Genomic DNA, 13,452 nt, shown 5'->3' with positions numbered 1-13,452 from the left:
AGGAAGGAATGGATGTTGGAATCAAGTTATGATTTGTTATGATTAGTATTTTGTTTTACTTACGAATATGGTTTAGTATGAATGAAGGTAGATTTGACTGTATGATTGAACGAATGAATTTTGAAATGAGTACCGTATTTGCCGGCGTATAAGACGACTGGGCGTATAAGACGACCCCCCCAACTTTTACAGTTAAAATATAGAGTTTGTTATATACTCGCCGTATAAGACTACCCCTTCTTCCGATTCGCGACCCCCCCCCCCCCCAAGCCGGCAAAAACAGCTTTGCACCGCAGGCCCAGCCGCCCAAGACGAGTCGGAGGCCCCTACCCGCCGCATCCTGCACGTGGGCAGACTCAGCACAAACGCTGCTGATGGCCCCAATCGACACGCTGACCTCCCCGCGCACGCTGACCATCTTCTCTCTGCCTGCACTTTCCCCGCGGCCCTCTTCGGCGACTCAGCAGGGGCAGCGATCAAGACAGGCTGCAAACGTCGGGACCTTCCCTCTCTGAGTCCCGCCTATTTGTTTCAACTTCCTGTTTCCGCATAGGCGAGACTCACAGAGGGAATGACCGCCTGTCTTGATCACCCGAGGCTGGGAGGAACAGAAGATTTCTGCAAACACCATCGGGGCAGAAAATTTAACGGGTCCATCTCGCCGGTCCTGTGCGGACCGGCAGGAATTTTCTGCGGACCGGCGGTTGAAGAACTGTGATGTAAACAGTACCCGGCGTATAAGACGACCCCCGACTTTGGGGAGGATTTTAAGGTACTGAAAAGTCGTCTTATATGCCGGCAAATACGGTAGTTTAAAAAAAAACAACTTAGCAAAGGGTATTTAAAGTTATAATAAATTATAATAATTCTCCATGGGCTTACATAAATTTAATTGCAACCTTGGTCGAGGCACTTTCTAATTATATATACTGATGGAAAGGATTTACTATTATTTGGGTTTTTAGAAAATGAATTATAGTTTTTTTTTTCTTTTTTTAAATCAGTTTTAATGAACTGTACTTAGAGTGATGAAAATTTTAATGAAAAGTGGTAAGTTGCTGTCTGGATCCAGTTATGATTTGTTGTGGTTGTTATTTTGTTTTATATACAACTTTGGAATGTTATATTTTGAATGTTGGGAAATTTTTGTTGGGAATCAATGCTGTGGTTTAGTATTATTTGGGTTTTTAGACAATGAATTATAGCTTCTTTTAATCAGTTTTAATGAACTGTACTTAGAGTGATGAAAATTTACAGGAAATGTGGTGAGTAGCTGTCGGGATCCAGTTGTGATGTGTTGTGGTTGTTATTTTGTTATTTTGCTGTGTTTCAGTAAGAATGAATGAATGAACGAATTTATGAATGAATGACTGAATTAGGAATGATTGTGTCCTGATTTATTAAATTTTAAAGTATTAGATAGGAATTAATTTTGTGCCTCAGACTGAACGTGTATGTGCAGCTTTTGCTCTGGTTTTGAATAATATGTATTGATAAGCAATGAATTTTATTCATTAGAGGTTTTATTAATTAGTATATATCTTTATATATTTATGTGTGGATTGGTTCATATTATGATTTCTTGGGTAATCTTAAATCTTAGATAGGAATTAATTATATAGTTGAATATGACTGTTATAGGGAATCGATTGTTTCCTGATATCCTAAACATTAATATGTAAATTGTATGTTTATTAATTGATATTTAGAGGATTCATTTTGGGTAGAAGTAGGGTGCATAGGGGAGGTGGGTGATCTCCTGACCTAGAGGTGTGCTTACAAGCTGTCGTGTTATAAGTTGGGATGGGTTGGGGAGGGGGGATATTGGGGGTTGGGTCCTGGATGTGGAGGGAAAGTAAAGACCCTTAAAAAACATCCTGTAAAACTAGTCCGGGCTAATCACTTTGTTCCTGTTAGACAGGAACAGGAACAGGAAGTACAGTCTGTGTTTGAACAAGACTTGGATCATAGCCTGGTGAAAACAGTCAGGGCCCCTTTAAATCCTCCATTTTGTAAGAGGCTGGCTAAACAGGGCAGAAGGCAGCCTCAGCTGAAAGGAGTCCGGCCCCTGAGTAGGACTGGGCGGGACACAGCAGCCTTAGAACACTTGGAGAGCTGGCTGTCCAAGAGGAGGGAGGAAGGAAAGGAAGTTCCCAGGTGGAAGGAACCTCCACCTTCTCCAGAGCCCACGGATGTGGAAATGTTTGACCCAGAGGCATACCAGCAAGCACAGGAGACCCAGGTACCAGAGGACATGGATTGCAGTTCCCTTCTAGAGCTGGAATGTCTGGAAGCCTTGGAAGTAAGCTGAACTGGCTGGGTGTGTGTTTTTCAGAGTTGGGTTTTGTTATGGACTTTTTTGTGTGCTGGGTGGCTTGCTGCAGGAACTTGGCTTAAGGACAATTAAGCCACATGGGCAAAGCATTGCTGGGAGAACTGTGAAAACCCTGAAGATTGGGAGTCAGTTTGCATGACTGCCGGATAGTATGTTTGGGGGTTATATTTTTCATTTGTGTTTTGCTGTACCAAGGAGCTGTATTGGTGAAGCTCATATCCTTCCACTCCTGTATGCTTGAAGGGAAGGGTGAAGCACGGCTACATTTTTACTGCTCAGAATTTTTTTTTTGTTTGAGAGTTAAAGGCTGCCAGAGACTCTACTATACTTTGGACTGTTCTCACTACTTGCCAGTAGAACTTACCTGGGATATTAGTAAAATTCTGGGAGAATTAACCAGACCAGGCTGGTAAACGCAATATTATTTTGTTTTCACTATTATTGCCATGACCTTTTTAGTCTGTTACTTTTCATGCATCTTTGTTTGGACCTGTTCGGATGAACAATAAATTTGAGTTCTTTCTTTTGGAAATCTACCTGTGTGAAGCCATATTGTTTTGAATACAGGATAGTTTATCCACAACAAGGTCTTCCTCCCTCTTGGGGAAGCACGCTGAGGGAATATTATAAGCGTGGGCCGGTTACCGCTAGTCTTGAGGGCCGGCCACGCTACAATGCGCACTTAGGGTTTCGTGTTCCCTGCCGCCGTGGTGTGTGATCCGTGGCCGTGTTCCAACCCAGCGGCAGGGAACATTCTGGCCACTCCCCTCCTCCCGCCCTCACTCACCATGGAAGCCAGGCAAGCTCTCTCCCTGTCCGCGTCCTTGGCAGGGAACACACCTCCCGCCCTCACTCGCCGCTGATGCTGATCCTCCTCTACAGAGCAGCCTGCGATGGTGGCCGGCTTTAGCGAACCTCGCAGGCCGCTCTCCAACCTCGGTAGTACGTTCCCTTTGACGCACGGGATCGCGTCAGAGGGAACGTACTACTGAGTTGGAGAACGGCCTGCAGGGTTCGCTAAAGCCGGCCACCACGATCGCAGGCTGCTTTGAAGGGAAGCAGGCCAGAAGACGCTGGGATGGAGGGAAGGTAAGAAGCGGATCAGGGGGAGAGAGAAAGGGAAAGGGGGCTGCTTTGGGGGGGAGGGGTGTACTGGGGGGAGACAGAAGGGGCCATGGAGAGATAGGGAGAGGGAAAGGGGGCTGCTTTGGGGGGAGGTGTGCTGGGGACAGACAGCTTTGCTCTGGGGGGAAGACAGAAGGGGCCATGGAGAGACAGGGAGAGGGAAAGGGGGCTGCTTTGGGGGGGAGGGGTGTGCTTGGGGCAAACAGCTTTGCTCTGGGGGGAAGAAAGAAGAGGAAGGAGGCACTGGGGGCACTATGGACACAGGACGGAGGCACTGGGGGCACTATGGACACAGGAGGGAGGCACTGGGGGCACTAAGGACATGAGAAGGAGGCACGGGAGGCACTAAGGACATGAGAAGGAGGCAATGGGGGCACTAAGGACACAGGAAGGAGGCACTGGGGGCACTATGGACATGGGAAGGAAGGAGGGAGGGAATAGAAAGGGACTATTGTTGGGCCTGAGTGCAGAAAGAAAGAAATTAAAGAAAGGATACACAGTCAATTAATAGATGTCCCCTTTTGATGAAAAAAATAAATGGTCACGTTACCTCTGACTTACTTTCTCCGCAGCAGAGTCGGCAGCCGCGCTGAGGTGCAGGAAGGTCCCGCGATGACTCATCTGCCGGCTCTGCTCCGGAAGAAGTAAGTTACGTAGGAGGGGGTGGACCCGGCAGACGCAGTCATTGCGGGACTTTGCCACAACTCCCTGCGTCTGCTGGGTCCACCTCCTCCGATGTAACTTACTTCTTCCGGAGCAGAGCCAGCAGACGAGTCATCGCGGGACCTTCCAGCATGCGGCTGCCGAGTCCGCTCCAGAGTAAGTACATCTACAGCAGCTACAGTTATCGTGGGACCTTGCTGCATGAAGGGAGAGAAAGGAGCAGGATTACTGGAATGGAAGAGTGGTGGAGGGAAAGAAAGGGGGCAGGGTGATATGGATGGGAGGTGCTGATGGAATTGACGTATAGAGAAAGGGGAGAGATATAAGGGGGAAGGATATTGGAGGGAAAGAAAAGGGGCAGATGCTAATTGAAGAGGGGTGGATGGAAAAATGGCAGATTGGATGGTAGTGGGGAGTCTATGCTGGATGGAAGTGTAGATGGGAGAGATAAGGGAGCAAATGCAGGAAGGAAATGGGAGGAGAGAAAGAGGGGAGCAGACGCTGGATGGAAGTGCATGATGGAAGGAGGAGATAAATAAAAGGAGGGCACATGATGGGGAGAAAAGGATTGAGTTAGGGAAACATTGGAGGGGTGAGGGAAAGAGGTGGCAAGCTTTAGGTAGACAATATAAAAGGACATTGATAAGAGGGCAGTAAGAACGTAATCTAGACAGATGCAGAAAATAAATTGAAAAGGAAAATGAGGGGAAAAATGGAAAGGGATTGCAGAGGACAGGTGTGGGAGAGGGAAGGAGAGGAGAGAGATGCAAGACCAATGGGGGTGAAAGGAGAGATGGAAGGGGGAGACATACAATTTCTGGAAGGGGCATAGAAGGAGAGAAGATGCCATATAGGGGAAGAGAGACGGCAGACAGTGGATGGAAGGAAGAGAGTTACAAGATGAGGAAAGCAGAAACACAGAAGACAAAGGTAGAAAAAAATTTTCTATTTATTTATTGCTTTAGGAGACATGTGTCACTGTTTCTGTGGTGTTGCATTGTAAGTAGAGTCCAGCATCTTACTGGTTCAGTTTAACCTTTGTCTATGTATTTCTATTTTATCCCCCCTTTTACAAAATTGTGGAGCGTTTTTTAGCGCCAGCCGTGGTGGTAGCAGTTCTGATGCTCAGAATTCTATTAGCATCAGAGCTGTTACCACCGTGGCTAAAATCCACACTACAGTTTTGTAAAAGTGGGAGGGGTTAGTTTGTGATTACATATTCCATACTAGGCGAAGGTGTTTTCTTTGTGTTCGAAAGACATGGTTTTCTGTTAGGATTGACGGTGTAGGATTGATCTGTACCAGTCTGGCTTGTTTAGTTTTATAATGGGTGTATTGATGTTGTACTGCTCACTGCAGTATGTAAGATGCTGCCTTTTCCTAGGTACTCATGTGTGACGTGTGGCTTGTTACTAAAAATCATGTTTTTTGTACAGATGGGAGGGGTGCCAAAAAATGATGGGCCCCGGGTGTCACATATGCTAGGTACGCCACTGGAGAGGGAAGAGACAGAAACAGCAGGAGAGGAGGTTGAAAGGAAAGAGGGGGGCACCTATTTGTGTATGTGGGGGGAGGGGGCGGGTTGGAAGGAGAGAGAGGCACTTGTGGGGGAAGATGGTGGGAGGCAGTGGTGTAGTAAGGGGGGAGGGAGGCAGTTCACCCAGGTGCCACCTCTCCTTCCCATTCCTTCCCCTATCGCATGTGTGCCTTCACTTCACCCCCTTACCTTTATCTCTTTGCTGGCGTGAGCAGCAACTCTAACCTGCTGCTTGTGCCAGCGTTGGCTCTCTCTCTGACTTCACATCTCGTTTCCCATGCCTAGGAAGTGACGTCAAGAGGGAGAACCGACACGGGCAGCGAGTTGGCGATGTTGCTTGTGTCGGGGAAGTTAAAAGAGGTACAGAGTATGGAAGGGGTGCACATGTGCGGCGGGGAGGGGGCGCCACCACCCTGGGTGCTTCTTACCCTCGCTACGCCACTGGTGGGAGCCAATGAGAGAGAAGCACTAAAAGGGTAGAGGATGGGAAAAGAGACCAAGGAAATGAGTGAAATTTTTTTTTTTTATGGGGAGCAGTGGGTGGAGTCATGTGTCCTCTCTTTATGTCTTCACAAATAAGAGAATGAGGGCTGGAATTTGACAAGCAGCAGAATATATGCAAATGGCAGCTGGGGTTTGAGTGGAAGGGGTATGTGTATGTGATTTAAGGTTTAGAGGAGAAGGTGTGTGTCTGTGTAAGAGTAGGAGTTGGGGGTTGAAAAGGGCAGTGTGCTTATGTGAGGGTGAGAGTTGAGGTTGGAGAGGAAGTATGTGTGTGTAAGACTAAGAGCTGAAGTTGGGGTTTCAGAAGGAGGGGAGGGATGTGTGTCTGTCTGTGTGCGCGTGGGAACCGGAGGCCTCTTCTCGCGAGCTTTGCCCCTGCTCGCTGTCATTCTGCGCCGTTATGGCCGCCCTGCGCGCTTTGCTGCGGCCCCGGCGATCGTTGTCCCACGCCCGGGACTCCGGGGCTCTGCTAGGTCGTCCGCTGTCCTCCTCAGCGGAATCCAGCGGACGACGGGCAGAGTTGGGAGTGGCCGCGGCCGGAGCCGCCGCAGCCTCCTACCTCACCTACCATTTTTATAATCGGCAGGAGAATGAGCGGAGAGCCGTCCGCCGTTCACATCGCGATAATCCTGCCGATAATGGCGACAGCGTGTGGCCGAGCTGGGAGGGCTGGCTACTTGCCATTCCGCCGGCGGCTGCTAAAGAAACGGTAAGAAACGGAATGGGGGAGGGAGACGCGCTGATCGCCAGCCAGCAGCTTGTCTGTGTAGTTAGGATTGTATTGATGGGTGTGTTTTGCTTCAGGAATGGTGCAGGCTTGTAGGGATGCTTCTGTGGGTAGATGGGGATCTGTATTAGGGATGGTGCAGGGTAGTGGCGATATCCATTTTTGGGATAGGTTAGAAGAGCACAGAATGGGCGTGTTTTGGGGATTAGGCTAGTTGCATGTTGTGATGATATCTGGGATTTACATGGTCTGTATTAGGGATTATTCAAATTGGTGAGCGTGTCAGCTCTATGGTTGCTTTGGTGTACACAAGACAAAAAAATTGACCCGAAAAGTCCAAGAGAAACCAAAGAAACACTGTGGAGAGATGATGTTCCTGAAATGGACTTTATTCAAAATGTATAAATGTATAGCAATCCACATTAATAATTTAGGGACATAGTCCGCTGAGAGCACTGGACCCAAAACGGTCCATGTTTCGACAAAACGTGTTTTCCTCGGGCATCCTAGAAAGTGATGATGTAAAAATGTAATATGCATAAATTAACTTGTTTGTTGGTGAATCATGTGATGCCATGCATAAGGTGACCATACGTCCCGTTTTCAACAAGATCGTCCCGTTATTGGACCGACAGTCTCATTGTCCCGACCCACCATTTCGGGCCGCCGAAATGTCCCGTTTTAAGGGACAGCGTCCCGAAGTTGTGCGCAGGGACAATGGACCGGCAATCACTTCCCCTCCCTGCCGCACTTAAGCCTGCCTCCCTCCCGCGCCGATTCACCCCCCCCCCCCGGTCCGCCACAGCCTTGATTCTTGCCGCCCAAAAGCCTTCTTCCCGACGTCAATTCTGATGTCGGAGAGGAAGTTCCAGGCCAGCCAATCGCTGCTTGGCTGGCCCGGAACTTCCTCTGCGACGTCAGAATTGATGTCAGAAAGAAGGCTTCTGGGCGGCAAGAAGCAGCGGCTGCAGCGGACTGGGGGAAAGTTAAATCGGCGCTGGAGAGAGGGAGGCAGGCTTTAGCGCAGCAGGGAGGGAGGTAGGCAGGCAGGCAGATAGGCTTAGGGGGAGGGGGTGGGCCAAAGGCTGGAAGGCAGTGAGGGGGACATAGGAAGGAGGCACTGAGGACACTTAGGACATGGGAAGGAGGCACTGGGGGCACTAAGGACATGGAAGGCACAGTTGGCCGGAACAGGAGGTAAGAGGATCCCTCCTGCCCCAGCCCTACCTCTGGACCACCGGGGATTTTAAAGATACATGTGGGAGGCGAGAGGCTGGGTAAATGTTTTTTGAGCTGGGACAGGAAGTGGGAAGTGATCCCTCCTGTCCTGGCCCACCAGGTCTTATGAGAGGCCCAGCAGAAGCCTGCTATAGGTCCAAATGGGGGGAGCGCTGATCCGAATATAGGCCGAGACCCCCATATTTGGGCTAGTTTTTTTGCCCAAAAAATCTCAGCTTAAATTTGAGTATGTATGTTCACTATCATGTGCTTTTCAGAACTCCTCTTTAATCACACTTGCTCAGCTCTTTTTATATTGGCATATATAGATTTTGATGTACTGTTCTTGTATTTGTTTTTATGAGGATTCCTGATGAAGACCTGGTAGCTAAAACATAGCCCTTGTTGAGTTCACTTCAATCCAATGTCGCTTCTCTTATAACCATATGCCTTGGATCAACCTTCCATCAAGCTGGTTTTACTTTCTGTTTTCTTCCACTGAGACAAAGTAGTCAGTAAAGTTTGTTTTGTTCTACTCATCCTGGTCCATCTATGTTGGTTATTCCCACTTTTTTTTTCTGGAGCTTAACTTAGCATTAATTTAGGAGCTCAGCTTTTTTGAACAAGACCTTTATTATTTTAAGATATGCAGAAACAGATATTTTACAAACATCCTCAAAGAGTGATATTAGCATGCAGTATAGATAATGTGACCATACGTCTCGTTCTAAATGGGACGTCCCGTTTTAAGATCCGTTGTCCCCATGCACAGCTTTGGGATGCCGAGAGCATCCCGAAGCTGTGCTTGGGGACAATGGGACAGGCGATCATGGAGCCTGGGCTCTCTCCCTGCTTCCCCGCCTGCCGCTGCCACAACTGCTGGAAGGGAAAGGCCAGGCGCTAGCCCACAAGCCTTCTCCTCGACATCAATTCTGATGTCGGAGAGAAAGTTCCAGGCCAGCCAGGCAGCAATTGGCTGGCCCGGACCTTCTCTTTGACGTCAGAATTGACGGGGAGAAGGCTTGTGGGCTGGCGCCTGGACCTTTGTTTCTTGCAGTTGCGGCAGCAGGCGGGAAGCTGCAGTGGGCGGCGGCGGACTGGGGGGGTGCAAGCAGAAGAATTGGTGGTAGGCCAGGCTTCGGTGCTGGAGGGAGGGAGGCAGGCAGGCAGGTTGGCTTCAGCGTGGCAGGGAGGCAGGCAGGCTGGCTGGCTGGCTTCGGGGGGAAGGGGTGGGACAAAGGCTGGAAAGCAGTGAGGGGAACATAGGAAAGAGAGAGGAAGGAAGGAGAGAGAGAACAGAGAAGGGGGGCGGGTTTATAAGCAGAAGAAAGACTAGAGAGAGAAAGGCCTGGACCAAAAGGGAAAGACAGGAGGCAGATGCTAGACTATGGGAGGTGCAGACAGAGGGAGAGAGACTCTGAGGAAGAACAGAGAGATGGAAGATCATAACAGAGGAGGGAGGGAGAGAGAGGGAGACCTGGAACAAAGGTGGGGGTGGTAGGTACAAAGGAGAACTGACACTGGATTTGGGGAGCGTAACAGAGCGAAAAATGAGAGAGACCTTGACCCAAAGGGGATGGGGCTGAATTGTGAAAGAAATGTTGGATGCACAGTCAGAAGGAAGTGCAACCAGAGACTCATGAAATCACTAGACAACAAAGGTAGGAAAAATGATTTTATTTTCAATTTAATGATCAAAATGTGTCAGTTTTGAAAATTTATATCTGCTGTCTATATTTTGCACTATATTTGTCTATTTTTCTATAGTTACTGAGGTGACATTGCATATTTTAAAGTCATCTGCCTTGACATCTTTGAAACCCCCCCAAACATAAATGATAATTAACATTTTCTCTACATATAGTGTGCTTTGTGGTTTTTTTTTAAATTTTATGGTTACCATTATGAATTAATAAGATATTATGTGTACATAAAAAATGAATGGAAGAAATTGGGGGGTGGGGCTAGGGCAGGATTGGAGGCGGGGCGGACAATTAATAGATGCCCCGTTATGATGAAAAAAATAAATGGTCACGTTAGCCATGCAGCAGTTTAGGGCTCCTTTTATGAAGGCGCGTTAGGGTCTTAACGTGCAGAATAGCGGCGCCAGCCGCTACTGCCTCCTCTTGAGCAGGCAGTTGTTTTTCAGATAGCATGCACTAATCCAGTGCATGCGCTAAAATCGCTAGCGCACTTTCGTAAAAGTGTAGTGAAAAAATGCTGTAAATATACATGTGACTGGTGATGTATAAAACATACAAGAGGAGCTGTGAAAGAATATGTGCGAAAGTTGTGGAGTGAGAGCTATGAAAGAGTGTAGTCAAAAGTGCTACTGCAAGATATAGTGCATATTCTCTAGCTCAGAGAAAAATGTATTGTAAAAATTGCAATGAAAGAAAAGATCATTATACTTGAAGAGACGAGATAAAATACATACCCTGCTAGTCCTAGGGTGGCGAATGCGTGGAAAAGCTAAATAATCCAAAAAGTACTAAAATTAAAATCTATAATAATAAAATGCTAAGCGCGCATGCGCACTCTTACCGGCGTTTTCCCTGAGATCTGATCTGTTGGGCTGTGGCCGGTAGGAGTGCGCATGCGCGCCACACAAGCCTCCCTGCTCTCCATCTTGCGCTGCAGCAGTGGGTCCTCTCACGAGACGCACCTGCGTTGGAGAAGGATTCCGACGAAGGAGGCGATCGTGAGGGGAGCTGCCTTGGCACCTTCAAAATTAAAAATAAACTTCGGACAGAAATGGGCCTACACTCGCGGCTTGGCTTCAGGCACACGCACGCGGTGGCTACCGGCTGCTTGCTCTATAGAGGAAGGGCTACTATTGTGCTGACTTTGCTGCTGCTCTTTACAGGGTTTCTTAGTTGAGGTCCCCCGGCAGCATCGGGCAATGACTCCTTGCTCTCATTCGACGATACGAATGCAACTTTGCTGTGAAGGTCAGTGGGTGGCAAACGTGTTGATTGTGAGCTGCTGAATTATGGATGCTGTTACTGCTGGACAGAGGGGAGCAGGGAAGGGGTGTTGCTGGACAGGGGAATTCAGGGAGGATGGAAGGAGCAGGAGAGAGACAGGGGGGGAAGAAAAAGGAAGGGAGGCCTACTGCTGGACAGGGGGAGCAGGAAAGAGGTGCTGATGGACAGGGGGGCAGAAAAAGGAAGGGTGTCCTACTGCTGGACAGGGGGAGCAGGAAAGAGGGTGCTGGTGGACAGGGGGGAGGTAAAACTAAGGGAGAAGGGCTGCTCCTGGATAAGGGGAGCAGTGAAGGGGTGGTGGTGGACACAGAGGAGGTAAAAGGAAGGAAGAATGGACAGGGGAATTAGCCAAGGGGTGGTGGTGGATAGCCGAGGAAAAAGAAAGACATAAAGAAATACAGAAAGCGGCTAAGGAGGGAGAGAGAGAGAGAGAAATAAAGACAGACACACACACATATATTCTAGCACCCGTTAATGTAACGGGCTATAAGACTAGTGATTTAATAAACTCATAAAACCCTATGAAGCAATAAAGATACTCAAAATGTAGTAATGGAATGTAAGACTCATATGTGAAACCATATATTTTTGAAAAACAAAGGATAAATGGAATTTGAACCTCATATCTGTGAAATCCTAAACATCAATTGATAAAATCTTAAATAAGCCTTATAATGCTAACAAACAAGGAGGTAAGAGAAGTGTGCTAAAGATAAAAATAAAAGATGAAAAGACAGATCAGAATGTGACACGAGTTAAGAAAGTGGCTGCTGCGTGCAAGAAAGATGGTACTAAAAAACTGGATAAGCTAAAGAGTAAAAAAATATATATATGAGTCGAATGGCCTTAAACGTTGTGCTCTTAAAAATGCCCACCCCTTACCAAATGGATATAATTTACATGAAGGATAAAAACAAATGTAAAAAACATGGGACTGGAAATAATCTGTGAACAGGGAAAAACGGTCTCATACAAGAATTTGAAGCTCCTAAGAAGAAAATGAAACACAGTCGTAAATGGTGAGAGATCTGGGAGCTGTGAGTGCCAAAAAAATTATTATATAAAAATACCAAAAATGTGCGCAAAGCTCAAAAATACCAACCATCCCTTGGGGAAACCTGGGTAGCAGAAAATATGTTTCAATGATTTTTTTTTGAGCAAAGAGAAATATACAGATTCCACTGTGTCAACCAATAAACGGAGCTCAAACCAAATTTTCAACAATATTAAGAACCCCCCCAACCCCTCCCTCCCCCCAACCACCCCTTCCGGAGTCCCACCGTCACTAAGCTTCAAGAATCAAACAGTATACTGGAAGTCAAGGAAAAGTAAACATGAACAGAGAAACATCACAGCAATTCAAAATCCAACTTCTGGCCAAAGGGGTCATGGTGATCCAGAAAGGCTCCCAGGTAGCTGTGAAACGCAGGCCTCGGGTGGAAGAAAGGTCTAGTATACTCTGATGTTCCCAAGTCAGCAGAGTAATCATTTGAGTTCTCCACAACGAGAGCGTAGGGGCATCGGGCTCCAGCCATTTCAGCAAAATGCACTTTAAAGCAGATAAAATAGACCATCTCAGGAAGACCCTCATACCCGGCTGTCGAGGATGATGAGGAGGGAGAACTCCAGAGAGGAGTACAGGAGACAAGCGAACAGACATCTTCTAACTTTGTCCAATGTAGATAAACAGTCCGGTCCAAAAGATCTGAACGGCTGGGCAGGACCAAAACATATGGCCAAGAGTAGCATCCAAATGACCACATTTGTCACAAACTGCATATGGTTTGAACTTAGCACGATAAGTACGTAAGGGTGATACATAAAGATGAAATATCAATTTATATTGCATTTCAAAAAAATACAAATTTGTCTTCCGTGCAGGCAATCTAGTTACAGCAGTCAATATAAGATCATTAGGCAATGCTACTTGGAGGTCTTGGGCCCAGGAGGTCTAATATTTGGCATAGTCAGGCAAGGGGGTCTCATCCTTCAGATAGCGGTGGTGAAATTTGAGGGGTACTTTCATCTGAGAACCCAAGGTGTAGGCCGTAGACAGTAATTCCTGCCTACTACAACATAAATTTTCTGTCTGGAGGGAAACCACATAATGGTGGATCTGCAAATAGGCAAACCTATCAATACCGGTTAGGCCATAATCCCTACATAGCTGGGCAAAAGGTTTCATCGTGCCATCTCTATGGATCAGATGAAACAAGTATGTCAACCCCCTTCCCTCCCAATGCGTGAACCACGAGGCCCCCATACCAGGTAAGAAATTCCTATTGGATTGAATAGGCAGAAAAGAAGACTCGCAGTTACCTGTGCCATGAAACCAGCACACCCAGTTCCAGACCCT

The 13,452-nt window shown here is 47.4% G+C and overlaps 1 protein-coding gene across 11 annotated transcripts in view; it reads left to right on the top strand.

Annotated features, from left to right (window-relative positions):
* The window catches only part of MICU3 (mitochondrial calcium uptake family member 3), a 217,103-nt gene that overhangs the window by 16,620 nt on the left and 187,031 nt on the right, over positions 1-13,452 (top strand). For 5 of the 11 annotated variants that reach the window (XM_033944388.1, XM_033944417.1, XM_033944368.1 and 2 more), the window contains exon 1: positions 6,352-6,873. The exons of 1 other annotated variant lie outside the window; for it this stretch is intronic. In XM_033944388.1, coding sequence (XP_033800279.1) covers positions 6,565-6,873 — 309 coding nt within the window. In that variant the 5' untranslated portion in view covers positions 6,352-6,564. Of the gene's footprint in view, positions 1-2,211; positions 2,303-6,241; positions 6,310-6,350; positions 6,874-13,452 lie in introns of those variants that run through there. 5 more of the 11 variants (XM_033944428.1, XM_033944396.1, XM_033944437.1 and 2 more) reach the window with 4 other exon arrangements.

The sequence above is a fragment of the Geotrypetes seraphini genome, chromosome 1, assembly GCF_902459505.1.
Source record: "Geotrypetes seraphini chromosome 1, aGeoSer1.1, whole genome shotgun sequence".
In the NCBI taxonomy this organism is placed as follows: domain Eukaryota; kingdom Metazoa; phylum Chordata; class Amphibia; order Gymnophiona; family Dermophiidae; genus Geotrypetes; species Geotrypetes seraphini.
This window is presented reverse-complemented; position numbering and strand designations above follow the sequence as displayed.